We start from the raw sequence: 25616 nt of genomic DNA on the forward strand, positions 1-25616 counted from the left end.
GTATTTGGAAGGGGGGAGGGAGCAGCTTACTCCGCCACGGAGGCGGAGTTTTGCCTATCTCTACGTTCGCCACAGAGCGTGGAGTAGGCACATTTCTGCAAACTCCACTGGCGGAGCGGAGTTACCCGCCCAGGGTTAATATTGATATGCTTTCTAAAAATGATAAACTTAATGTCACTCCCTTCTCCACAACTTGCACAACAATAAATAACATAGCTATCCAGTTAGGATTATAAATGAAGAGTCACAACTGGATAATAAAGTGATACATCTGTGCCAAGCGAAGTACAGAAACCAGAGACTTCACATGTTTAGAGGAGAAAGTAGAGATTCATGTGCTGTCGGACAGTACATTGTTTGCTGTCTCGTTTACTGCTAGGCAGAGTGTCTTCGTCACCTGGATTGATCTGGGGTCTCAGCAACCTAGCTCACCCAGAGGAGTGTTCCACAGGCCGCTTGGCGTGGCAGACATAACGGATGGCAGCGGGAATGCAGAAATTGGGCTTCTTTGTTCCCAAACGAATGCAATGAATTCCAAGAAAGGAGTGTGCAGAAACCTTATAAACACAGCCTTTTCCAAGATGATCGTCGCTCCACAGGATGCTATCCAAAGTTCCCAATCCAAGATGCTTGAGTATTTTCCTGTAATGTCAGTTCCTGTTTGAATCGAATATAAAGGAGGCCATCAAGAGAGGAAAATATGTTGTTACACAATTATTCCCTGTTTTATTGCCACAATCTTCATCCCTCATCCCTTTGCTGCTATTTTTGTCTCAAATTAATGCTTCTTGCAGATGGAACTTCTACTAGACGCTTCTTCTGGATATCTGCTTGACGTTTTTCTCTTCATAAATGTCAAGGGGTGTTTATTGCCATGATAATCACTTTAGTATAAATCTTCATCTCCAAACAAGATTGTTTTTTTGTTTACGCTTTGAGATTTCTTCATCGTGAGACTCTCCTAAAAAGACACAACACTTTTCACGTACACTGTTTTGTGCATGGTGGCACCGTGGTCAATGGGAGGAGTCGTCATGTTTCTCAGAATACCAAGAAGGTGACTTAAAAGACCTTCTCTGCGCCCAGTCTTTGAACTCCGCCATTTATGATACAAGAGCATTCAGAATATAAGGTTAAGGAAATCTGCGATTCTCAGATGTTTCAAACCCATTTTCAATTTCGAATCAACAGGACAGAATATATTTCTAGTGAGTGTTCTCTTTAAGCTTCTTCTTCAGTTAATGCTCCCTTGTTAGTGCTCGTTTTATTCAACAGCATCCTGATGGGCCCAGAGTTTCCAGAGGAGCCATACTGTTATATCTGTGCTGAGAGCTTCTCATGCATTCAGGAAAAAACTGTGTGCTTCTTGTGCATCCAGGTAGCCTGTAGCTGGACAACCCGCTCAGCTTGTCGTTGCGCCCTCACTGCCAAAACTACGTTAGCATTTCTTTGCTCACATCACACAGGGGAGTATTTGCGAGCCCGGTGGGGCACTGGGGGATAAGAGCAGCAGTGAAACTGCAAACATTTGATGAGTGGACAAGATTTAAACTTTTCTTTCCTAGATGGTGGTCTTTTCAGAGAATTCTCAAACCATGATGGAGTAGTAGAGTCTTTATAACAAACACAAATGTCCACGGGTCTGAGAAGAGGTGAAAAGCACAATCAATATAAGCAAGTAATCATATATTCACATGGAATGAGTCCTATTTAAGAGGACGGAATCCCATCACCCACCGAGGTGGCATGCTTCATCATCTGGGATCTCCTCTTGGTTGCTAAAACTAGTGCAACCAAGGGCTGCAACTACCTCACTGTGAGGGAGGAGATCATGGATGTTTTGCTTGGATCAGTTGGTCGGATCTCCTAGGATCTGTGAAGCATGAGAATATTTCTTGTGGTGGGTGTTTGCAGTGCAGAAAAAAGTGAAGAGACGTTAAAATTGGCTACCAAGCGACAGAAACATTTTTAATGGTTGACTCTTGGTGTCAATGGTTAAAAAAAGTGCAGGCGCGATCTGAAAAAATTATCGAGCGCACTGGTTTATATAGAGGGTCTACATGTTTCAGCCATTGTGATCGGACTTCAATCGTGGCCTTCCTCAGGACCTAGATGGTACAGCTACTGCAAATGTATGTGTACAAAACAAATTGGAGTGATACAACCTACAAAAACCCATTGTCTCTTCATTGAAGAATCTACAGGGTGATTGTTGTCACCTGGGAAAAGAAAAACGTAGTGACATAGTATTCCAGTTTGGAAAAAACTAAAACTTGCTTATGCTGTATTTTGTGCTTTTAAAGAAGAACATCACTTAATAATGTTTCTAGCTTGTTACATAATGCCACTTGCATTTAAGAAAAATGAGAATAATGTCCTTACCCGTATGCGTACGGGGGAACTCCTCAACAGTCCTGGCAACAGCTCAGGCCGTGAGGCACCGCTCTGTTAAAAGGAAAAGCTGAAGTCAAGGGTCCTGCGAGTGTGCCATACAACAGTTTTCAATTCATTTACAGAACAACTCTGACAATTCATTCCAGAAGAAACCATAGAGAACTACACCAGGCTGATATAGTATCCAATAGTCTGGAAGTCATGTGGATTCCATCAACTATAAAATATAGTGTTCAGTTGTCAACACTCTATAGATTGTGTTGCTGGTAGTTCTATACAGCATGCTATTGTACCACATGTCATCATGTAGAATAATGTCTACCAGAGATTACAGAAAGATTGTAAAAAAATTGTTTGTAAAATATCTAGAGGTACTTGGATCCCACATCCATGTTGTCAAAAATGCGGGAAATACTGATTAACTAAGTAAACCAGTCAACTCAACATATATGTCTCAAATCATTTGTCACATAACAGGAAGAAGAAAGCCTAAAAACAAAATGTAACACGCACTGTGTAACAGGCAGTAATCTGTCTCACAAGCCCACAGAGTTAAAAGGTAGCGTCTTTTACAGCGCTAACCCATACACTCACCTCTCCGTCGGTACCCCGGACCGTCTACTGGCTGTCACGAGCGGTAACCGACGAGAGAGAGAGCATGCCTTAAATACTCTGCATTATATGTTACGTGAATGCAGCTGTGTATCGTTTAGTATTCAACTCCGTCGCATATAATATGCGTCATTGATTGGGTCCCGTGACTAAGAGCAAGCTATGAATCATGGGAAGTGTAGTACTGGCCCTCGTCTGCAAAGAACTACTTGACAAGTGTAGTCAAAAATAGAAACTATCTATTTTGATATTGATAAATAAATATAGTGAAACCAAGTCACACACAACGTCCCTCCTGAATTTCTCCATCATTGTTAACTCAAGCGGAGTGCAGTTATAAACGTCATTGAGACGCCTGATGATCAACTACAAGAACGGACTACCAATCATGGGAAATGTAGTCTGTCGCTGGATGCTGTTCTATGGCCATCAAGTTATATAAACGCCTGAAAAGGAACTACAAAACGGGCTATGAATCATGGGAACTGTAGTAAGTATGTCGCTAAATGTCATCGGCAATAAAGCTGTTCAATGACCATCAAGTTTATGAGGAATATGGTGTTACTGTGTGTTTTGATTTTGGTAGAATAGAGTAAATACATGTCACAAAAAACGTTCATCCTAAATTTACCCATCGTTGGGGACTAAGGAGGAGTACAGTTATTGCGAAGAGCTGTGCGTCATTAGGGCGCCTGAAAATGAACTACAAAAGCGGACTACGAATCATGGGAAATGGTGTCTGTTTGTCCTTAGATGTTGTTCAGTGGCCATCCAAATGTGTAAATGCCCGATAGTACAAAAACGGACTATGAATCATGGGAATTGTAGTCTGTATGTCGCTAGATGTTATTGACAATGAAGCTGTCTAGTGGCCATCAAGTTTATGAGGAATGTAATGTTGCCTAGAGCAGTCTGACTGTTAACCGCAAATACAGTCCATAGCTATCACAAGAGACGTTGACCCTGCTTTGTTATTAGCAAAAGGGGCTGCAGCTAGTTTTACAATGCAACCCATCAAGTATATCAGAAAAATGGATTGAACGAGTCTTTGACCATGCATACATAGATCTAGGCCATAAACCACAGATATCTACCTGAAAAAGGGGGCTTTACAACAGCGTCCATGGAATGTCATCGTTAAGACCTTCTGTATCAAATGCAGTTTAAAGACCCATCGTTGCTCCCTCCTAAACAGGAATTTGGATATGTCAGCAACATGGGGAGGAATAAAAGGTTGTTCAAGCACCGTCCATCTTAAGTCGTTGGCTTTATGTTGCATATTCAGGAAGTGGTTTGTAAGTTTTGTCGATTGTTTATTACGCCGGATCGTGCTTTTATGTTCAAAGATTCGTTATTTGACCTTTCTGGTCGTCATTCCGACTGGGCCACTAAAAATAACATTCCTACAAGAGTTAAGAAGACTTCAGAAGTAATTCAACTGTTGATAGCTTGCCCTTAACATTTGTCTCTTTCAATTAGGCCAACACTGTTATACTTCTGGAAGTTATTGGTCACCGAGTGATAAGATAAAGGACTCCACATCCAATTTAATAGCAGCTAACCACTCTTCAGTGCCACTGCAGGACCATGCTTTTATACAATCTTCTGACAAACCTTCCCATCACAGGAAATATTACTGCACTGTATCAACTGAACCTGGAGGTACTGTTCCTTTTTGGCAGGTGTGCCCCTTAAATGAGAAGTAGATCTGAAAGGCTAATTAACAGCAGAATTTGCAAACTGGTTTAACAGTGGCCTTTTAATGCATCTGCTGGGGAACCTGTCTTCCTCCTACCTAAGAAAGATCAAGCTATTCAATCTTGTATTGATTAATGAAGTTCAAATAAGTTGACATCTTGTAGTTAGTCCATGGAGAATGAGCCTTTAGTAACCGTGATTTACCAGGTGCGCGTCTATCTAATCGAAAAGAAGGTGACTAGTGGAAGGCAGCTTTCTGCGTTCCAATTTGGAATTCTGAAAACTGAGTAATACCATTGTGCTCTGCAATGCCCTGCAATCCTTCAGCGCTTTGTGAATTCAATATTCTATTATGTCTGAAATGGGTTTGTGTTGCTCTATTTTAATAGTGTTTTCAAAGACTTTTTGGAACATCAAGGATACACATGTTTGGAGTTCAGCAGTATCTTTTGTCTTGTAAACTTGAAAACTGTGAGTTTGAGAAGGAAAACGTTAAGTATCTTGGATTTACAGTGAATGCCTCTGGCCTTTCTGTGGATCACACAAATGTTTGGTTGGGACAATCAGGACACTGAAACAGATGTTTACTGAAGCACCATTTTTGCGTCATCCTGATACTTCAGAGAAGTTCATTGTGGAAACAGATGCTTAAGAAAAGGAGTTAGTGCAATAACAACATTTTCTTTATCAGAGCAAGTTCATGATGGACAAGAACATCATGGCTTTTATCTATCTCGTGGTTTTTCAGAATCAGAGCAAAAACTCAGTATCTGAAAGAAAACTACTAGTCATGAAGATGGTATGTAGAGAATGGAGACTCCTCTTGATGAGCCCTAGAGAACTCCCATGAAAGCTGAAATAATCATCAAAATTCACAGTGTTTGAGAAATGTTCATTGCAGGAAAAGCTGTCAAGCTAGATGGGTATTTTCCTTTTCACAGTGTCACTTATATTCCTAGTTCAAAAAATGTGTTGCCAGATGTCTGTTCCACTGTTTACCCTGAGTCATCGCTTTCATATGAAAAGTCTGTAATTCCTTCCCAGTGTGTGGTAAGAATACAAGACAAGATCAATAGGGTTCAAGAACAGATAAATCCAAAGAAATGATGAGATTATCATCGAAACACCCTCTAGTAAAACTAAATGACTTGTTTTTTAGTCAACAAGCTAATTGTGAGCGTAATAAAGAATTATAATTCAAAGTGATAAAAATGTGTCATCAATGAGTCATTTCTTGTCCAACAGGAGTTAAGACTACTTTGGATTTAGTTTTACAATTGTTTTCAGTGGCCCACTGTTCAATTCGATGTTCTAGAACACACTCTTGCTTGTCCCGTGTGTACCCTGCAAAAATCCTAAAATTCTTGGCCTTTTGGATAACAACAACCATTACCAGTGACTACTGAAACTTAGTATACAATACTACATATTTTATAATGGATCTTCCACCATACACTGTGTAATGCTTATAGTAGACACCCTTTCAAAATGGCCCATTTACTCATCTAAGTCACCAACAGCTGAAGAAATGGGCCAAAGTTTTTTTGACTTATCTTTTGGGTGTTCATGGCTTGACTTATACTATAATTTCAGACAATCTGTTACAGCATTAGAAGGTGAAAATGTTTTTTCCTCTGGCTATCAACCGTAGTACAACGGACAAACAGAGCAAACTAATTAAGGTTTGGAGCACTAGCTAGAGTTCAACTCTAAAGCAACTCATGACATTTGAGCTACCTATTTAGCAACTTCAGAATTTTCTTACAATAATGCAACTCATATTCCCAAACTTTCACCTTTCTTCCAAAGGTTTTTAAATTGTATTGTTTCTTTGGTTCCTGCAGCTACTGATGATGTGAATGAGTTACAGAAGTTCAGAAAACTTGTTTCTAAAATTGTTTGCCATTCTAAAGTTAAAGTAAAGAACATGCTACTAAACAATGATCAAATGCGGCTCATTTTGCTCCTGGAGAGTAAGTCTGGCTGTCTTCTCATTTTATTTCTGTCCATTCAATGCCAGTAAAATTTTGCTCATGATTTTTTGGTACATTTGGGATAGCTTTTCAGATCAATCCTGAGGCTTTTTGATTGAAGCTGTCTTTCATTTGGAGATTCATTCATCCGGACTGAAGAACAATAACAAGAAACACTACAAACCTACCGCAATTACATGAACCTTGATGGCTTCGAACCCCAACTTTTACTCAATGCCTTGTCACTTGCCTTTACCCTGGACACCAACTACTCTCTTAAAGAGCACTTGCTCCTGGGCTGTTCCAATTGTATCTAGGTCAAGACTCATTTGCATATAGCTGGGTCCAAACTGAAGTGGCATGGTGTGCAGAATAACGATGGATTAGAATGCGGCCCGAGTGATCACCAGTGGCTAACATTAATACAAGCATTCCTTCGATCACTTTTTTGTATACTGCAAGGTATTACTGCACCCATCAACTTGGGTTACAAACAGCAAACAACCTTAATATTTTGATTACTGATTGCGCTGCAATTAACGTTACAAGGGGGAAGGATGGAACTCAGAGAAAAAGTGATTCCTCAAGAAGTAGACTACCCTAGACGGGCAACAACAAGACTAACAGATGAGTACCAGGAAAAGTTAAAGGCCTTCCAATTAAAGATTGATTTAGAAAATCCTGGGAGAGTAAACTTGGAATGGTATGAGGAAAAGATAGCTCAAGTAGTCCAGTGTCTTAGGGTAGAATTAAAAAAGAATAAAAGGAAAGGCACTATAAACCGGGCAAGTCGAGTAAAATGGTTTTCAATGGACTGTCAAATTAAAAAAAGAGAGATAAGGGCAGAAGGCTATGGAAAGAGTTTAATCAAAGAGAGGCAAAATCACCTCACTAAATTAAAATCTGAATTTAAAAGGATGGTCTCCGATGCAAAAAGGGCACATAAAGAGAAATGTTGGGGGGACCTACTAGAGGCCATAGAGACAAAAAATTTGAGACAATTCTGGAAATTGGTAAAACTAGCATCGGCCCCCCAAGTTGGGGAAATGAAGTGTGCCGTAAGTGAGGCAGCCTGGGATAAATACCTAAGGGAGCTGTATGGAGCACGTACGACCACTGGGGATCTAGAGCCCCAAAGTTGGCAGGAACCCACAGAAGAATTTAAAGCAGACTTTTCGGAAGAGCGAGTAGAAGCTACAATTAAAAAACTGAATTTAACTCGGACCGGACAGTCTCCCAGCGTTAATATTAAAGTCTCTCATAAAATGGTGGGCAAGGTTCCTATCCCAGCTATTCCAAGTAGTATTAATAGAAGGTAAAATGCCATCAAATTGGAAGGGTGCAATAATCAGGCCAATTCATAAAAAAGGCAGTATGGGTGAACCCCAAAACTATAGACTGATAAATCTCCTGGATATAGGAGAAAAGGTATTTGCGAAACTTGTCTTAAATAGACTAAATACCTGGGTCAATGAGTGTGCAATAATACCTGTAGAACAGGGAGGGTTCAGAGAAGGACACTCTACAATTGACCATTATTTCTCCTTATGGGCATTGGCAAGGAAATCAACGGAACAGAACGGAAAGCTCTGTTGCTGCTTCGTTGACTTCCGCGCCGCCTTTGATTCAGTGGACCGGGATTGTCTCTGGGAACTATTAATCAATAAAAATATCCCAAAAGATCTGTTGATTATATTAAAAGAACTACACAGAGGCACCTGGGCCCAAGTAATCAAGGACACGGAGGGGTCACTAACACCAAAAATACCAATTGGAAATGGCCTAAGACAGAGCTGTGTATTGGCCCCCCAGTTATTCTCTATATTTCTATCCGACCTACCAGAGGGTTTAGAAGTGGAGGGCAGTGCCAGCCCTAGGATGAATGGCAAAAAGGTACCGTGCCTCTTATATGCGGATGACCTGGTAATAGTAGATCAGACGGAAATAGGCCTTCAAAGGAAGCTGAAATTTTTTAAGGAATATTGTGAAAATACATTTCTAACGGTAAATCTAGATAAGATGAAAATTTTATGCTTTGGGAAAACAGCGATTAAGTTTAATTGGTTTTTAGGTGATCTTAAATTAGAATCTGTTAATGAATACCGCTACCTAGGTGTGTGGTTCGATAAAACATTAAACTGGCACACACACCTAGAAGCCCAAAAAGCGAAGGCACATACAACAATTGCCGGGCTAAAAATGTCTACCGTGACTATGGGGATATGTCCCATCGTCCTCTATTAAAGGCTTTCAATGCAATGATACCATCGCAAGTACTCTATGGAGCAGAAATCATTTATTTGAGCGGTAAAGATGTCTGGGACCTGGAGGAAGGAAAATGCCTGAAAAAACTCTTATCACTGCCCCCATCAGCAATGATCCAAGCATTAAGATTAGAAATAGGAACAATGGCGTGGGGAGTGCAAGTACAAGTAGCAGCGATTAGATTTTGGAAACGCCTGGAGAATGACAATGGACAAAAAGTTGCATATTGGTGTCGTAATGAGATTCAACAAAGTAATTTAAGTTGGGCAAAAAGGTGTAGTAAGAAAGTGGTACAGGCCGCTGAGAATACAAAAGTGGTCTTTTTTTTTTTTATTTTATTTTTTTTTTTTAAACCGTTTATTACAAATCTCAAGAATATACAGGTATGGGCCTACAACCTTCCGGCCGGCCGCTAAGATGACAGGAGCATATGACATACGTTCATAAAACACTTGGTGTTGCAGAGGAGCATATTCAGGAGGTATCAATGCCGTGGGCCATATCAGTCAGACCCCACAATACGGTTTCATTTTATACAAACAACAAGAAAAAACCACACCCACAAGGCAACCCGCAATCGACAGTAGCAGCACGTGCTCCCCGAATGGGGGACCCCAAGTAGCCACAGGAGTCTAAAGAGGGGAATGGGAACAGAGCAAGGACTGGGGGAACCCTGTGCCCGGGGCTGGGGGAAGGAGTCAGCTAAGGGGACGGGGCTGGTGAAGCAGCAGGCAGCAGTGGTGGCGCGCAGATACCCCCACGATAGGCGTTCCAGGGGCCCCATACTTTCACCCATGTCCCAGGCTTACTCCTCGCCACATACACCACCTTTTCTCGAAACATGCACCAGTCCATGTGTTCTTTCCAGGCCGACACCGCCGGGGGCTTCTGGGATCCCCACAGTTGAGCAATATCACGCTTAGCTACCATATATCCCAGAGTCACCCACCACAGCTGCGGAGCCGAGTAGTCAGTTGGTTCCCACACATTCAACAGGCACCTCCTCGCTTCAGGCAGCAGCGCGACACGCGTAACCACTCGCAGGACCTCGTGCACACCACGCCAAAATCGCTCCACCTTCGGACATTCCCACAAAATATGCAGAAAGGTCGCCAAAGCACCACACCCACGCTTACACAGCCCATCATCAGCATAGCCCATACGCAGAAGCCTTGGCCCCGTCATGTAGACCCGGTGGACAAAAGTGGTCTTATGCCGTGCGTTACTTAAGACAGAAGGCACAAATAAAGAGTTAAAGTATAATGGTCAAGAAGCATCAAAAAGAGCAGACAAGGAATACCTTAGCAAGAAAAAAAAATCAGTAAAGTTTATGATGAACTCCTGGGCAAAGGAAAATTGGTTCCCTTACCTGGATATCTTACCAAATCCATGGTATAGACAGGAGATCTTAAGGTTCCGCATTGGGATTAACCCATGGTTAATAAACAAAGGAAGCAAAAATAAAATGCTCGATCCCAAAGGGTGCTGTAAATGTAACCTGGGAACAAAAGCAGACTCAGTGCATATTCTGCTGGACTGTCTAACAATCCTAGAGAAACGCAAACTCTGGCTACGTCCAATATTCGTAAAATATGGCATAAGACACCGGGCACAAGCGATCGATGTTATCACAGAAATGCCCAACATAGAAATTGCAATCGCCTTGGGGAAGTTCATAAAGGCAGTACAGAGTTTTATAATAAATTAGAACTGATATTTTAGAATTTTATAACAAAATATTTTTATATCTTGTCTAGAACCGGTTTTATAATTTCGTAGGGAGTAGACCCACCAACAATGAAGTGAGATTTATTTATTATCTGATATGCATATAGGTCAAGAGGATTTTAATCTGGTTTTAATTTGGTCTGAATATTTAATCGGTAAAATTGCCGGTGCGATTGATGTGAATTAATTTTAAATTACACTAATTGTTTTGTATTGTTTAAAGATTATGATCTAAATAAACATATCTTTGACTTGACTTGACTTGATTAGGGATCATGTCCACATATCTTCCTTGAATTTTGTGAGTCTCCGTGCTCACTTTATTGGGTGTGCTTTGAACTCTTACAGTCACAATGTCTAAAAACTGTTTTTGTCACATGATTTTAGAAGTACATTGTGTGTATTAAAATTTACAAATAGTTGAACTTGAGAGTATCTGTGAAATTCTGAGATAGGTGGCCATTGCTTTCTACTCACTTAAAGGACGTCTCCTTCATTCTCCTGAAAGCAGATATTACTTGTGGAAGGCACTTATGGAAATAGGACTCCTCAATCTTGATGGCTGAATGCTACATCCAAAGAGAAACCTCTCTTATACTGATGGCTGCTGACTATTGCCCTCTTATTTCTGGTAGTTTGTTCCCTGACTGGCAACCTTAAACTGGTGACTGCCTTTTCTGATGTTCATATAAGAATCCTTAGTTTCGTAGAGGCATTGGCCTTTAGCAGCACTCTCCGTAGATGCTGACCACACCTCAGCACCTGGATACCCTCTTGGTGATTACGGCGCTATACAAATCAATATAACATGACCTCCCAAGCACTGGAAGTTAAGATAATGGGGCACAGGATGCCGTGGTCCAGCCCCTGCACACTGTCTTTGCCTGAAAATTCCTCTAGCCACAGTTAACACTACCCCCTCCCACAGGGTCCATGTTATCCTGTGTGCTCGAGTCATTTCAAAGAGAAATCTGACAGGTGAGTCTCACTACTGTCTTTATGGTGCCCTGCCATTGCCCCTCCCCTGCAGTGCTGGAAAGTCTGACCACTATGGTAGTCCTGCAACTACTAGGCAGGACAAGTATATATTGGTGAGGAAGAAGAGAATGTATGTTGGGAATCTGTGATATCAACTTGTGGAGCACAGTATTCATTTAGTTTTTAAGGATTTAAAAAATTAACATTTTTCACTGTAGGATCCTTTCAAACCAAGCCCTCCAAAGAAGCCCTTGCCAGCAGATCCTGTGAATAAAACCATACATTTCCATGGTCCTTCCAGTACACATTTTGAGCATCAGATGTTGGTGTCACGCTTATGTCCAGTAAGGTAGGATAATGGTTCAAACTCATCTTATGTTTAAATTGTCAGTGGTAATAAAGCCATGATAGGTGAGAAATGATGTGTTGAGACTGTTTCTAGTACCGTTACCATGCTATTTCAATTGTTTGCAGATCCTGACATACTATTTAATAAGCACTGACAAAGCAAGTGTGTCTGACTATAATGCTAAGGCATGCAAACACTGACATGCATAAATCTGGATAAACTACTTGTGCTCTGCCTCTGAGCAGCCTGCTTCTTTCTGTGTCTTCTATATCATTGCCCTAATTGTTTTCCTGAAGGCACCAGCACTGCAATCTTAGGGAATACAAAAAGGCAGATCCACAATCTTGAGGAATGAAAAACAGTGTTAATGGAGCCCAGTCTGAGACCATGGCATATATCACCACCTATGGTTTCTATATTTGCTATCAGGGCTCAGCATTTGAAGAACTTGAAGGTAGTTAAGGGTAGGCTAGAAGAGAACAGGCTCTTTGAGGTGTTACATGCGTCTTGGGGCTTCATCTGATAAGCTGTTTTTGGATTAGGTCTGATAGCCATAATAAAATCATGTAATACATTTGTGGTAACGTGTCATATTATGTAGAGAGATTGTACAGCAGTGTGACATCACATATGATTGAGAAAATACTGAGGTGCAAGAGTTCCTTTGGTGTAACATCAGCATGAGAATAGAAAAGTTTTACAGCTAAAATTAAATTTCGGCAAAACCTAGTTTAGTTGGAAAAATCAGTGTTAGGTGCAAAATCACTTTGTGTATGTTTTTTTGTGTAGGATCCCCAGCACCGGTGGCAGATAAGCTCAGCATCATGTTACTCTGGGCAATAGCACATTGAGACCCCTTGGGGTGATTAGTTAGCACTTTACAAATACCAGGTTTTTATATATAGGTTTACATTGCAAAAACCAAAGGTTGCAGGGATGTTCTAGTTAGGCTCAGATTTCACTCGTACAAAATCACAAAAATTCAGTAGTTATAGTTACCTGAGCAAACTATAAGTTATGCCCCGCAATGCACTTCTTATGATTTCACATATTACATCACTCATGACATCACTGATAATATCATCCACAGAATAACTCACACATCCACTCACATCCCCATACACTCTCTCATATAGCCACTCACACACAACTACTCACATACCCATTCACAGACCCATACAACTACGGATATACACCCACTTGCTCATTCATAAAACCACTCACACAGTCACCCACACAGCTACTAACAAAGCTACTCACTCACCCATACATTAACTCTTTCACAAAACCACTTACAAACCCATTTACACCTTGAACAGCCAGAAAACGTGTCTTTTGTGATTTGGTGTAAATCTGTTCAGTAGTTTTTGGGAACTAAGGTTTAAAATGTATAATTAGCTTGTGCAGAGGGATTCCAGACAGTGCTATCGCCTACTACTTAATATGGTGGGTCTATGGACACGACTCTGGACGATCGGCTAAGCACCTTGATGCCTTTGGGAAATTGTTCCTGCTTGCAAAAATTACATAAAATCTCCAGGCGTCAGACTGGATCCGGAAACATTTTGTGGGCAGTACCCCTGCACACCAGTAGGTGGTGTAGTTTGGCTCCACTTTTCATCACCCGCGTGGAAGTGACGTGCGTGGTGCCTATAGAGACGCCACTACAGCCCACTGAATTCAGTTTCTTTTTGTGTCTTTCCACACCAGGAGCGAAGAGCCATAAAGAACACTGAGCACTGATGTGTGAAACAGGAAACAGCCCTGTCCCTAGAAATACGTTCGCAGAGTGGGGAGGATGGGTGGGTAAGGAAGGATTCTGTGGCTAGATGGAGTCTCTACCAGATTAGGAGTAAGTAACTTGCTCATCTGATCGAGACTTCTAGCCGCAGATTCCTTACCTTAGAATAGATACCCAAGCAATCCCTCACCGGTGGTGGGTCTGCGAAACAATTTCACACCACAAAGTCCTGCAGGAATGAACGGGCATAGTGCCCATCCCAACGTACCTGGCTGTCCAGGCAGTAGTGCAGGGTGAGTGTGTGCAGGAAGTAATGAGAAACATAAGCGAATACCCCCAATATAGGTAATTTAGACGGGCAATAACTCCAAATATAAAAATGTCACCCACAGAAAAGCTGTCACAGTTATTTATTCATCATATTTTCAATGTTCATTGATTTTTTATATACTTTTTTTAAATAAATCCAAAAACATATAATATGCATAAATATTTTTGATACATAAATGTACACACATAATAAATGACATCCATATATACAAAAAACAGATAATAGCGAGACAGAAGAACCCTGAAAAAAAAGACAAAATTGACAAGGCTATACAAATGACCAACTAACTAACAAATAGACCAACACTAAAAAACATTGATACATCAATAAGGAGCTAAGAAACTACATAGCCAACAATAAACATAATACAAAAAACAATCAGGACAACAAAGGTGAAATACGCCGACGCGTGTTTCAGAAATGCCACTGCTTCAGACTTCCTTCATCAGGGCGCAGACTTCATCATTTTAGTTTGTGGCCATGTAATGACCATCAAAATTCAAAATATACATAAAATGGGTATGAGCAGGGCTCTAAGGACTGTCTCAGGAACAGTACACTGCAAAGGGCTTTGGATGGATACAAAATGTAGGTTCAATAGAATTGCACCAGAGATTAAAATACATATAAAGCAGAGGATCCAAGGGTCTAAAGATGGGGCCACAGTGTGGATATAAAGAAAACGAGGAGGATGTGTCCAGAGAAAATGACATATAATCACAGCTAATCCAAATGAAAATTACTTCAGCACTCAATCATTGAGAAAATGCTGCACAGGAAATATCTCCAAAGTGTAACTGGGGACCAAGGTCTTTGCAAGGGAGAATAACGTGGAATCTTCTCCGATGGCTCTCATGCAGGGAAAGTGAAATGTAAAGCCATAATGAATACCCTAGCATCTGATGCCGGTCAAACGTGCCGTCAAATAGCTACCCCACGGATCCTGACGAGTGTGTGCAGGAAGACCTATGTTGCTCCCTGACAGATGTCCAGGAGCGGTACTCCACATGCTAACACAGGGCTTGCAGCCTTTGCTCTGGTGGAATGAACACACACACCCTCAGAGGGTTGCTTCTTGGCCAATGCATAGCAGATTTTAATATTGAGCACAATCTATCCGGAGATGGTCTGTTTCTCCACTTTCCTGGCTCCGACATATCCCACGAAGGGTTGGTCGTCCACCCAGAACTCTTTTCAGTCAAGGTAGAATGACAACGCTCTTTTTGGGTTCAGATGGTGGCTTCGCTCCTCTTCCTTTGAGGAATGAAAAACAGGTAGGCAGGGTGATAAATTGGCCTACATGAAAGGGAGTGACCACCTTCGCAAGGAATAAAGCTCTGTTGTGAAGGACCCGCTTGTTTGGGAAGATGTTGAGGTACAGAGGCTTAGATGACTAAGCCCAGAGTTCACTAACCCTCCGGGTAGATATTATAGCCACCAGAAAGGCCGTTTTGACTGTAAAGGGCTCGAAAAGACAGGTGTGTGTAACAGCTCCAAGGGAGCGCACATGAGAAAAGTGAGCACTAAATTTAGGTCCATCTGAGGCACGATAAAGGGTGAAGGTAGGAATATGTGTTGGAGACCTTTCATACACCTATTTACAATAGGAGATTTGAATAGGAATGGCTGATCTGGCAACCACAGAAAGAGTGAGATGGCAGAAAGATAGCCCTCTAAGGTGCCCAAAGCAGAGACCTGCTGGGCAAGAGAAAGAATAAACTGAAGAACTTGGGAAAGGGGGGCAGAAAAGGGTGTCCAACTGTTTTTCTGCACACCAAGCTCCAAACTTGCCCTAACGGCAAGTACACCGACTTGGTGGAGGGGCGTCTGGCTGCCAAGATGACGTTGAAGACTGTGATTGGCAGGCCGGAAGCAGTGAACTGTTGCTACTCAACCTCCAAGAATTAAGAAGTAGCATCAACAGGTTCAGCTGGAGAACAGTCTCCTGCTGCTGCGACAGAGGGTCCTCCCGAATGTGCAATAGTTCAGGATACCAAACTCTCTGAGCCCAGTATGAAGCCACAAGGATAAGTTGGGCCCGGTTGTTCCTGGTCTTCTTGAGAACTCTGGGCAGGAGTGGTATGGGCAGAAAGTTGTACAGGTGGTCTGAGCTCCAATCAGAACAAAAAGCGTCTCAGAGGGAGAGCCGCCTTGGAAACTCCAGCGCGCAAAACCTCTGACATTTTACGTTCTCTGCAGCAGTGAACAGATCTAACCAAGGCTCTTCCCACTGCTGAAAGAGACCTTGCAGTACGTCTGGATGTAGATGCCATTCATGATATGCTAGGCATCTTTAGCTGAGTTAGTCCACACTGGCGTTCAAACACCAGGAATATGCCCTTCTGTTCCAGCCATGTGCAGAGGTGCAGGGCCTCTTAACAACGGGTCCATGACCCCACCCCACCCTGCTTGCTGCAGTACCGCATGGCGGTGATGTTGTTCATGAACACCTGCACCAACCTCCCCTTGATTGAAGATAAAAAGGCTTTCAATGCCAGCCGGATCACTCAGAGCTCAAAAAAATTGATGTGGAGCCTGGATTCCACCAGATACCAGAGACCTCTGATCACCACCTCTCCCAGATGGCCACCCCAAATCAGGAGTGACGCATCTGTCACTACTGTCAGCTCTGGTTTGGGCAGGGAGAGACATCAGCCGCTGACCCAATCGCAGTTCGTTAATCACCACTGTAGATCTTTTGCAATACCCTCCAAGATCAATACCATGTCGGAGAGATTCCCATGATGCTGCGCCCAAAGGAACGTCATGTCCCACTGCAGAGCCCACATATGCCAGCGGGTATGTGTCACAAGCAGGATGCAGGAGGTAATGACGAACAGCAGCTGTAGAGGCAGTCTCACCAAAACCCAGGATAGAGGCTGAACCATTGGTATCATAGCCTGAATATCTTAGACTCCCCGTTCTGGAGGATAAATTCGAAACTGCACCGTCCAGAACAGCTCAGATGATAGAGAGCATCTGAAAGGGACTCAGGTGGGACTTTAGCACATTGATAGTGAACCCCAGCGAGTGCAGGAGGTCCACTGTAGTCTAGAGGTGGGCGACGACTAATACAACAAGCATTTGCAATGCAATAGGTCTCGCATTTATGAGAGTTTGAGCTATTGGCGGTGTAAATGACAGTGACTTTTATTTATGTGTTGTTTTTAAAACAGATAAACAAAAGGTATTGTCATTTACAATGCCAATAGCTTAAACTCTTGCAAATGCGAGATGTATTGCATTGGAAATGCGTTCGGCGCCCATGCTATAAATATTTTTAAAAAGCGTTAGGAGAGAGCGTGTCCTGGGGCCGTGGCTAGCCAGCTAAGATGGCGGATGCACTCTAGGGAGGCTCCGCAGCTTGGTCCAATTATCAGTTTAAATCTATAAGCCTGAGACGCCATCTGCACAATGTGGCACGCGCTACGCACTATGACACGGTGTGTCGATTGAGATGGGCTGACATGCCTGGGCCTGCATGGTGGATCGGCGGATGAGCTGCTGGAACGGATGGTGACTAACAGCGGGGAGCGCCTCCCACCTCTGGGGGACCTGGCAGTACTCTAACCGGGCGAATCTCTGTAACCATCGACTAAGGCTGCGGGGGTGCAGGGGACGGGCCGATGGCCGACGGAGAACCCGCTGGTGGTAACAAGTGTGCAAGAAACTGGGGTGCAGTCCCAGACAGATCTGAAGAGGTGCCCAGCCATTCATGTGGGCCCGCTGTGAGATTGTGGGTCACTGTGTGACAGGCTGCGGGCCGGGGTCGAGGCACTACCCTGCCACTCCAGAAGAGGGCGGACGTCCAAGCCCGCTGCCGGGGCCCGGAGGTCTTGTCGGGCCTAGGCTTGCGCCTCCTGAGATACGCATGAGGCACCAACAACAATCCCCCCGCATAACGATGAAGACGTGGGGGCCTGGAGGCTGGGCCTTCTTACCCGAGGACGCGGCGAACCGCCACATAACGTGGTGCCCATTGCAGCCCGACTTGCGAAATCCTGGGCGCTGCTGCATGCTTCTTTGGAGCATCGGCATTGTCGCTGCCACCGAGCCAACAGTGACCTGAACAGGTGAGGAGAGGGGGTGGCAGCACACAGCTGAGACCCGTGGGTCTTGTGGGGCCCAGGACAAGCTATTGACCCCGTACATGCAAAAGACTGCACTAACGTCCTCGCTCAGCCTCAGGTCGCGGGTGGAACTGCGGTGATCCCTGGCGCTATTACACCAGAGGACACCCCTCGCACCCCACCAAACAACGCCCTCTGAAGGCCACCTGGTTCACCACAGAAATTCAAGAAGCCAGATGCTCCTGCAGATGCCTAGAAAAAACCTGGCGAAACCAGAAAACCATGGATGCACAGAACAACCACAGGAGCGCCCTGAAGGAATACCACCAGCGCATAAGAGACACCAAACGGACCTTCATAAGAGACAAGGTCCAGACCAACGCCAAGGAACTGTTCAACATCATACAGCAGTTCGCAAAACCCACCTGCGAAGCCACAGACGTCACACCTTCCCAGGAACTCTGCGACAAGCTCAGCTCCTACTTCCCTCTGAAGATCAAGGTCCTTTACGACAACTTCAGCGAACCAGCGCCTGACATCATCCACCCAACCACCCCCGTTGATAAGCCGACCATCACGACCTGGGATCCCGCTACCGTCAAAATCATCACCGCGACCATGAAGAAAACACACTCAGGAGCCCCCAACAGACTCCTGCCCACTGCACATATTCCACAGGGCCGCTGCCGCCATCGCACCCGAACTAGGATGGACCATCAACGCCTCCCTCAGATCCGGCATCTGCCCAGACGACTGGAAACGGGTGGAGGTGAAACCCCCCTCAGGAAACTAACAGCCAACCCAACGGACCTGAAAAACTACCGGCCCATCTCTCTCCTCCCCTTCGCAGGCCAAAGTCACCGAGAGACTCGAAAACACCCAGCTGACCACCTTCATCGAAGAGAACTCCATCCTAGACGCCTCCCAGTCTGGTTTCCGCAGCAACCACAGCACCGAGACCGCCCTCCTTGCCGCCACTGACATCGCATGCTACTTGACCAGGGACACACTGCGGGCCTCATCCTCCAAGACCTCTCCGCAGCCTTCGACACCGTTTCACATCGCACGCTCACAGCCAGACTCCACGAAGAGGGGATACAAGGAGCCGCCCTCGACTGAATCCAATCCTTCCTCTCCGGCAGAACCCAGAGGGTTCGACTCCCTCCCTTCCTCTCCAAACCCACGGAGATCAACTGCGGAGTACCCCAGGGATCATCACTTAGCCCCACGCTCTTCAACATCTACATGGCCCCCATCGCCGCCATCGTCAGACAGCATGGGCTCAGCATAGTATCCTACACCGACGACTCCCACCTCATCCTCTAACTCACAAAGAGTCCCGAAGACACCAGACTCCAGGAAGGAATGAAGAACGTGGCAGCCTGGATGAAAGACAACTGCCTGAAGCTCAACAGAGAAGACCGAGGTCCTCATCCTCGGACCCTGCACCTCCGCCTAGGACAACACCTGGTGGCCCTCCACCCTCGGGAACCCACCCACCCCTACAGACCACGCACAGAACCTCTGCATCATCCTTGACTCCTCCCTCTTCATGAACCGCCAGATCAACGCCATCGCTTCCACTAGTTTCAACTGCCTTCGCATCCTCCGTAAGACATTCAAATGGTTCCCCCCGACTGCAGAAGGACCGTCACCCACGCACTCATAACCAGCAGACTGGACTACGGCAACGCCCTCTACGCCGTAATCAACAGGACTCTTCTACACAAACTCTCAACCATCCAGAACGCCGCAGCCAGACTCGTCCTCGGGACACCGCGTCACGAACACATGACCCAACACCTACGAGGCCTCCACTGGCTCCCCGTCCAGAAGAGGTCACACCTTCAAACTCCTCACCCACGCCTACAAATCCTTCAACAACATCGGACCCAAATAGCTCAACGAGAGAGTATCCTTCCATGTACCCATGGCGGGCAGGGAACAGGAGGGAGTATTGCATGCAGAGTTCCTGTAGTTGTTTCATGACTGCCAGGAATGTTCCTCTTCTATTTTGTATCCCCAGGGTATATTCTGGGAAAAAGAGCACTTTAGTATTGTCCGTTTTTATCTTCCCCAATTTTCGAGTCACGCGAAGTGCAGCTTGACGGTCCCTGAAGGTGAGGCGACGGAAGAGGAAGGGCCAGGGGCGGGCTCCCAGAAGAGGTCGGCCCGCTGGCAATCGGTGGCCTCTCTCTACCACAAAGTGAGGGGAAAACGCTTCAGTTGGTAAGAGAGGTTTCAGCCATTGCTCAGTGTAGGACACGTCATCAGACCCTTCTGAACTCTCAGGAAGTCCCACAACGCAGATGTTGTTGCGGCGGGACCTCCCATTCGCATCCTCAATTCTGCACTCCATTGCTACCATGCATTCTGCCAACACTTGTATGTCTTTTACTGCAGCTTTAGTGGCAGGGCAAATTTCAGCTAGCTCCTGTTCGGTTTCCTCCACCATATCCACGTACCGCTCTGCCAACCTCGCCCTGGCAGAGGTCCCCCGCATCCGCAGAAACAGAACCGGCGGGAGAGCTTTCTCCTACATCGCAGCTAAGACCTGGAACAAGCTCCCTGTGAACATCAGATGCTCCCCGACCCTGCACACGTTCAGGAAGGACCTCAAGACCTGGCTCTTCGACTGATCCGGAGCCGAGCTCCCCCCCAGCGCCTCGAGACCCTCACGGGTGAGTAGCGCGCTAAATAATATAAACCCCTGATTAATTGATTGACATGGTGCAGAAGGAAACCAATGCTGGGCTTCTAGCAAGATATACAGGTTCGCGCTAATCCGCCTGGCAATATACCGTCAGACAGTAGTCCTCCCTATGCCAAGATAACACCCGTCCGGAGAAGGGGAAAAAAGAGCACCACACAGATTTGATCTGAGACTCTCATGATCTGATTGCCATAACGTAAAACAGTAGCACCTGAACTCAGCGTGTCCCCAAGTATAAACGTCCATGCGGATATTGTATGTGAGTGGGCATGGATCCACTCCCTTTCAGCACGTAACTAAACATCCTATGAACGCCGCATGCAGGGCAAAAAGCCCGCCTGACATTGACTGAATTAGCTGGCATACCCTCATACCCAAACCGACCTCAGCAGGAGATTCCACCGAATCCCTCCTTCCTCCTCCCTCCAACAGCACTTGGTGAAACAGTCTAAAGTAATACTGCCTTTCTCCTGCAACCCATCGGAAATGGGGAAACAATGCGCTGGGACAGGGCCTGCACCCCTGCAGCCTGCTAGTAGCATTTATCCCCCGAAACAAAATCACGGGACGCTGGCGGTGGCCCTTACACTGGAATTGAAACAGGACTCCGTCCTCCAGGCGGTTGAGAAACTGTGAACCTCATTAACTCGGACGCGCACCTCTCTCTCGAGGGGCGCAAAGACAAGATTACATCAGACATTGCAGTACTGCACGCAGATCACCGGAGATCGGTGGATATGGTGGAGGAAACAGAACAGGAGCTAGCTGAAATTTGCCCTGCCACTAAAGCTGCAGTAAAAGACATACAAGTGTTGGCAGAATGCATGGTAGCAATCGAGTGCAGAATTGAGGATGCGAATGGGAGGTCCCGCCGCAACAACATCTGCGTTGTGGGACTGCCTGAGAGTTCAGAAGGGTCTGATGACGTGTCCTACACTGAGCAATGGCTGAAACCTCTCTTACCAACTGAAGCGTTTTCCCCTCACTTTGTGGTAGAGAGAGCCCACCGATTGCCAGCGGGCCGACCTCTTCTGGGAGCCCGCCCCTGGCCCTTCCTCTTCCGTCGCCTCACCTTCAGGGACCGTCAAGCTGCACTTCGCGTGACTCGAAAATTGGGGAAGATAAAAACGGACAATACTGAAGTGCTCTTTTTCCCAGATTATACCCTGGGGATACAAAATAGAAGAGGAACATTCCTGGCAGTCATGAAACAACTACAGGAACTCTGCATGCAATACTCCCTCCTGTTCCCTGCCCGCCTTAGGGTAATATCAGGTGGATCTACTCATTTCTTCAATTCGCCGGAAGAGACCTGGACCTGGCTTGAGGTGGCAGGGCACGCTATAACAATGCCATGCTCAATAGCACGCACACAGGCGAATACTGGTCCCCCAGGGCCCCGCAGGGGAAAGCGCAAACGTAATAAAAACCAGTCTCCTTCCTGCAAGCGGTTCCCAACCTAGAACAGGCTCTACAGGAGAGACGATGGGGCCTTGCAAACAGCTGCAAAGATTCAGTACGGAAACCATGAATAAGAGCTATCTGACGCATAAGACCAGTCCCTCAGCGATGAAAACTCTGCGACATGGCCAACTGAAGGCGATATGAGGCTGATTATAGACATAACGCCGCAGACAGCAGGTGAGATAATTTAAACTGTTAAAGCTGATGCCACATATGTCTCAATGCGTCACTGCGCACATGCCTTACAGTCACTGTAATAATGGGGGGAGGGAGGGCTTCACCTCTGGATCACAAACCTTTACAAAACACCCACCCTGCCTCGTAAGCTAACTTCTACTGGTCCCTCGTCACATGAAACAAGCCATTGTGCGCTCACTACAGGAGCATATTAGTTAGGGCCTTTGCACATACTAATCTCTACACCCACCCTCCCGCGGCTAACGCACTCAGAAGCGCTGACGTAGTTAGTCGTTAAGAGCCACTTGGCATAGCTCAAAGGTTGGGTGAAAACACGTTGTCCTGTTCTCCACCCATTTAGATCTTCCTCTCTCTCCCTTTCCTGTTTCTTAACTGTCTTCTGTTTTATGACAGGTTACTCAGTGCGATCATGCAGAGGCAAATCACATGGGAGTGGCCCCCACCTGCAACACAAGAAAGTACATTGAATCACCAGCTTACTCACCCCATGGCTCCCACTTATGCGAACTATGCCCGCCACTAACATAGTCACTTGGAACATGCGCGGAATGCACACACCGGCGCGTTGATATGAAACATAGTCCTACCTCAAGTGTCGAGCAACACACATAGCGCTCCTGCAGGAGACACATCTTGCACAGCCAGAGGTCCATTGACTCCAGTGCCAATGGCGGCGACAGCTGTTCACCAGAGGCTACTCCTCATACGCTAGGGGTGCGCCTATTTGGATAAGACCAGGGGTTCCCTTCATTGCAGACAAGACGGTAATCAACCCACAAGGCTGCTATGTATTTGTGAGGGGCTGCCTTGATGGGAAGCAACTGTTACTAGGAAACATTTACGCCCCTAACATGGACCAATCACCTTACTGTCACACTCTTTCCAGGGTGCTATCCCCCTGGGGTGGGATCCTATGGCTAATAGTAGGAGACTTCAACGCGGTGCTCAACACCGCGCTGGATAGGTCGTTCCCACCACTCCCACAAACATTAGCCATAACCAATGGGAGGGCATTGAGGGAATGGCTACACCACTGGTGTTTGGCTGACATTTGGAGGACAAAGCACCCACAAGTATGGATTTACTCCTTCTACATGTTCAGTTGGACAGCTTTGTGGGGTCTGCGGACATGATCCCAAAGTGTCACCACGTAGAGTACTTGGGGAGGACACATTCAGACCACAATCCCCATCTGCAGCAGTTGAGTTGGAAAATGACAGGACAAACTACACACCTTTGGCGCCTGCAACCAGCAGCGCTTGAGGACCTGCCATTCCATGCGGCATTGGGCACAGCTATCGCCACTTACCTTGAAACCAATGCTGGCTAGAATAGAATGGGAAGCACTCAAGGTGGTGATAAGAGGGCAGTGTCTGGGCATGGGGTGGTACATCCGCAAACAATTAGACCAAGAAGTGACCCGTCTTGAAAACTCATTACTACAACTGGAATGAAACGCAGCTCAGGACCCAGAGAATGTGAACAAGCACACTGACGCACATCGCGAACATGCGGCGGTATTGGAACAGTTGAGATGCCTGAATTATACTGTGCCCACACCCATGCCACGGCAGACAAGGCAGACCGCCTGCTGGCATGGTTTATTCAGCAAGACCAGACGCGCCACCGAGTCCATGTGCTACACTCCAGGACAGTGGACCATTTGACCACTTAACAAGACATTCATCGGGAGTTTGTCACACACTATACATTGCGATAAACAACTTCCTTCTTTCTCCATCAGTACCAGCATTATCTCCTTCACAACGAGCAGAGCTAGAGGAACCAATCACGCACTCAGAGGTCCAGGCAGCAACACGGACACTAGCGACAGGTAAAGCACCCGGCCCAGAAGGCTTACTAGCCAAGTATTACAAAGCATATGCAGAGCTATTACACATTCTGTGGAACTGCAGTGGCCTCACCACCTACTGGGAAATAGTAGTTAGCTATCTGTCGAACTGCACTGAGCGAGCACTGAACACTTCATGGGAGGTGTGCCTTCTAGGCCTCTACCGCAGATCTAAAAAAACATAAAACAACATCTAGGTTTATAGACTTAGGGTTAGTCACGGCTAAACGCATGATCACCAAACGCTGGAAAAATCCAAAACATCCTCCCAAGATATCCTGGTTCCACTCACTCACTTCCTGGGCGCAGGCGGAGAGTGTGGCTCTCCGCTGAGAGGACACCATGGGGTTTCATAACCACCCGATGGTGGAAGCATGGGACACAATTCTCCTGGACTTCTGTACTGCTTGGCAGGCAACGACAGTACCCCAGGCATCCCCCACAAGGGATACTGATACATCAGCTAATGTCAACTAGGAGACACATGCATAACTCAATACATAGGCCACCATAGAGCACAGTGCCTGGCCATTACACGCACACCCCCCTAAGGGCATAGTATAAGTAGTACTGAGATGGGGCACATGGCTTAACTGATTATCAAAGCGCGCAGTAATTGCTGGGGAGCGACAAATTAGTAAAGTTGGGCAAAAGATAATAAAGTTTACCCACCTACCCCCTCGGACCACACAACACATGGAACACGCAATCGCAACACAATCAGCACCCGATAGTAATGTCAAGCATAATGGATATGTCAAATGATGATATTTGTTGAAGCGCGCATAGTCTTCCCCGCTTTTTTCCCTCCCTTAAATGGCTATCCAATTAATTATGCGAATGTGACTGAGTTATGCATCTGTCGAGTTATACTAATGTGTGTTGCTCCCCTATCCCCCCATGGTTTAAACCAAAGTTCAATAGAGAAATTGAAACAAAAAAAAAGGAGAGAGCATGTCCTGCCTGCAGCAGAAGGCAGGATAAAGCTATTTCAGAAAAAATAGTGCTCGGAGGCTGTAATTAAAGCCTACTGAGTAACAACACATATAACAGGGGGTGTCAACATGGGAGGTTACAAAATGAGACAAGGCGTTACTTAGTAGGTATTACTAAGCCTATTGACTAATGAACAGCCACAGTTTACAGTGGACAATGACACAAGCCTATTAAAAATATGGGCGGAGAGTGGGTCCAGCATGCCTCGCAGAGAAGCGCATGTGCTGGCCAGGCTCAACCTAAAAAGCAAAGCC

The 25616-nt window shown here is 45.5% G+C and overlaps 1 protein-coding gene across 1 annotated transcript in view; it reads left to right on the forward strand.

The window, feature by feature from the left end:
* The window catches only part of ADAM12 (ADAM metallopeptidase domain 12), a 2563649-nt gene that overhangs the window by 2423699 nt on the left and 114334 nt on the right, over positions 1–25616 (forward strand). The window contains exon 22 of the mRNA XM_085606237.1: positions 11867–11997. Within this exon, the coding sequence (XP_085462363.1) occupies positions 11867–11997 (131 nt within the window). The remainder of the gene's footprint in view (positions 1–11866; positions 11998–25616) is intronic.

Source organism: Triturus cristatus, chromosome 1_2, assembly GCF_964204655.1.
Source record: "Triturus cristatus chromosome 1_2, aTriCri1.1, whole genome shotgun sequence".
NCBI lineage: Eukaryota > Metazoa > Chordata > Amphibia > Caudata > Salamandridae > Triturus > Triturus cristatus.